Below are 2,965 nucleotides of genomic sequence, written 5' to 3'. Positions count from 1 at the left end.
AACCATTCTTGACCCATTTTTGCAGTGTGGCAGGGCGCATTATCCTGCTGAAAGGGGCCACTGCCATCAGGGAATACGGTTTCCATGAAGGGGAGTGTTTAGGTCGGTGGTACATGTCAAAGTAACATCCACATGAATGGCAGGACCCAAGGTTTCCCAACAGAACATTGCCCAATGCATCACACTGCCTCTGCCTCACTTCACCTGTCAGTGGTCATAATGATGGCTGATCGGTGTATTATGATGGTACGATGGACTATAATCTGCTATAAATGGGTTCAGAATTGTGACATTGTGATCATTCTGATGAGTTTGATTAAATAAAGTTTTATTATCTAATACTTTTGTCTTTACAGGAAACCAGAATGTCGAATGCAAACACCGATCAGGCATCAACCATAGTTTCTATCGAACTTGTATTCGCCATCCTAATTATGATTATCACGGCTCTTGTTGGCATTCCAGGAAATTTTCTGGTGCTTTGGATTACCGGTGTAAAGGTGAAGAGGACACCGATGAACATTTGGTTTTGGAACCTTGCTCTGGCTGATATGACTTGTTGTCTAACCTTCCCATTCTTCATAGTCCAATTCTTCTATGACGAATGGTTGTACGGACCTGCCCTCTGCAAAATTATACCGTCCACCATTGTCTTCACCATGTTTGCCAGCATTTTCACCCTGGTGGCTATAAGCATTGACCGTTGTATTCTGGTTATCCAACCGGTGTGGGCCAAAAACCATCGCACCCTACGAATGGTCTGGATAATATGCTTGGCTATTTGGACGCTGTCCTTCTTGATGTGCCTACCCGTTGTCCTTTACCGAACAACCTTCACAGAGAAAAACCTTACACAATGTGGTTATAGACAAATGGACCTTCAGCACAGTAACGGAAGTGACATTAATGTGGAAACCTATGTGAGCTTTCCAGATAAGACAGTTACATATACGCGCATTATTTTTGGTTTTCTGATACCTTTATTAATCATCTCTGCCAGTTATGCCAGGCTGGCTTCTAAAATAAAACAGACCAGGTTTGTAAAGGTTGGCCGCAAAACTACCAAAGTGGTAATTTGTATTGTCATAGCATTTTGTGTGAGTTGGACTCCCTACCACATAATGGGCATTATCCTGCTGTACAGCAACAAGGAAAATCCTGTGGTGACCAATCTGGATTATCTCTCCCAAGTGTTGGCCTACTCCAATAGTTGTATCAACCCAATCCTCTATGTCTTCCTGGGTAAAGATATGAAGAGCAGGGTGCGACAGTCACTTCGGGAGCTCATGGAAAATGTATTTACCGAAGAGCTGACAAAAAGTACTGATCACAGAAGAGCAAAATCACGACAGAAGAAAGCATGCAATTAGAGGGTAGGAAGATTAAAGCAGGTGTAAACCTGAATGATATTTAGAAAAATTAAAGTGACACTAAACTCAGGAGTTAAATCTTAAAAATACATTCAAGTACCTTATTTATTAACAAAAATGTGTTAATTTGTGTATCACTCGGCTGTAGATCCTCAAATCATCTCTGAATTGGTGCTGACACTCAGTGGCGTAACAACGGCCGGTGTCTCTCCTCCCACACCGCTCAGCAGTGCGGCAGAGCGGTGTGTGGGCGGAGACAGCGCTGTCACAGGAGGCTGAGCTCTCCTCCCTGCACCGCTCACTCAGCCTCCTGTGACAGCGTGTCAGAGAGGAGAGCGGGTACAAGCAGTCAGGGATCAGGGATCAGCGATCGCTGAGTGTTTGTAGATAATCGAGGACAGAGTATGGTTCCTATATGCTCAATAATGAATGAATGGGAAGTGATCTACATCCCCTCATGTTCATTCATAATTGTAGTTATAGTAATGAACAGGAACACTCATAAAGGATTCCTGTTCATTGATAACAGGGGATACAGAAAAAGAGATTGAGGACTCTGTGTTCTCAATCTCTTCTTCTATTTTAAAAGGGAAATATCAGGGGTCCGAAGCCCCTAAAAGTAAAAGTTTATAAAAAATAAATAAAAATAAAAAATGTAAAAAAATATTTTAAAAATGTGAAAAAATTAAAATAAAAACATGTGTGGGGGTGGGGGATGGGGGTACAGTTCCGGTGGATTTTTATATAATGGGGGGGGGCAAAAAAAACTCTGCCCCGGGCGCCCATAACTCTGGTTACGCCACTGCTGGCGCTGTCCTTCCTTCTGGAGGGGGCTATTTTTGTTCCCCATGGTCCCTGTGTGTGATGTAAAGTAGACACCGCTCCAAGCTCACTCCCATAAAGGACTACAATCTCAGGTTTAATCTCTCAATACAAATTAGTAAACTAAACCTGAGATTGTAGTCCATCACAGGAGTGAGCTTGGAGCGGTGACCACTTTACAACACACACAGGGATCATGGGGAACAAAAGTAGCCCACCTCCAGAAGGAAGGACAGTGTCCGCACCAATTCAGAGATGATTGGAGGATCTACAGCCGAGTGATGCACAAATAAGATACATTTTTGTTAATAATTAAGGTACCTGAAAGCATTAAGATGTAACTTCTGAGTTCAGTGTCACTTTTTAATGCAGATGTAAATCTTAATGACATTTAGTTCGCTAAGGCATGGTACATCATAAACAATTATTTAAATGAATTAAATAGTGGAACATACCTGTGCAATGTGCGTCAGCAGAGACACTTTATTGGGAGACAACGCAGGAACACAAATGGGAGTGCTGTCGCCCATAACAGGAAGTTATAGGGCGACTGTTTTTGGCAAGATCGCCAGGTTTATCTTTATGAAGCTGTAGATTTTAAAATATTGAAAATTAGTCTTAAAATTACATTTACATGTTACTGGGTTTAGAGCTACTTGAAGTCCTTGTGTATGAGGCGATTAAAAGTTGACTCAAGCTTTCTGTACGTTCGTATTGGAATAGGAGGTTTTCTACCCTATATTCATGTGATGTTAACTGTGTGGTGCTTATTT

At 41.9% G+C, this 2,965-nt stretch overlaps 1 protein-coding gene across 1 annotated transcript; it reads left to right on the top strand.

Annotated features, from left to right (window-relative positions):
• The first annotated feature begins 365 nt into the window (after positions 1-365).
• Positions 366-1,370, top strand: LOC108784379 (C3a anaphylatoxin chemotactic receptor-like). The gene has a single exon (XM_018553177.1). It carries the CDS (start codon positions 366-368, stop codon positions 1,368-1,370), a length of 1,005 nt encoding a protein of 334 aa, XP_018408679.1.
• Positions 1,371-2,965: the final 1,595 nt, after the last annotated feature.

This window comes from Nanorana parkeri, unplaced genomic scaffold (assembly GCF_000935625.1).
Source record: "Nanorana parkeri isolate BGI_ZX_2015 unplaced genomic scaffold, ASM93562v1 scaffold113, whole genome shotgun sequence".
NCBI lineage: Eukaryota > Metazoa > Chordata > Amphibia > Anura > Dicroglossidae > Nanorana > Nanorana parkeri.
The sequence above is the reverse complement of the archived record's forward strand: the minus strand, read 5'-3'. Positions and strand labels throughout refer to the sequence as shown.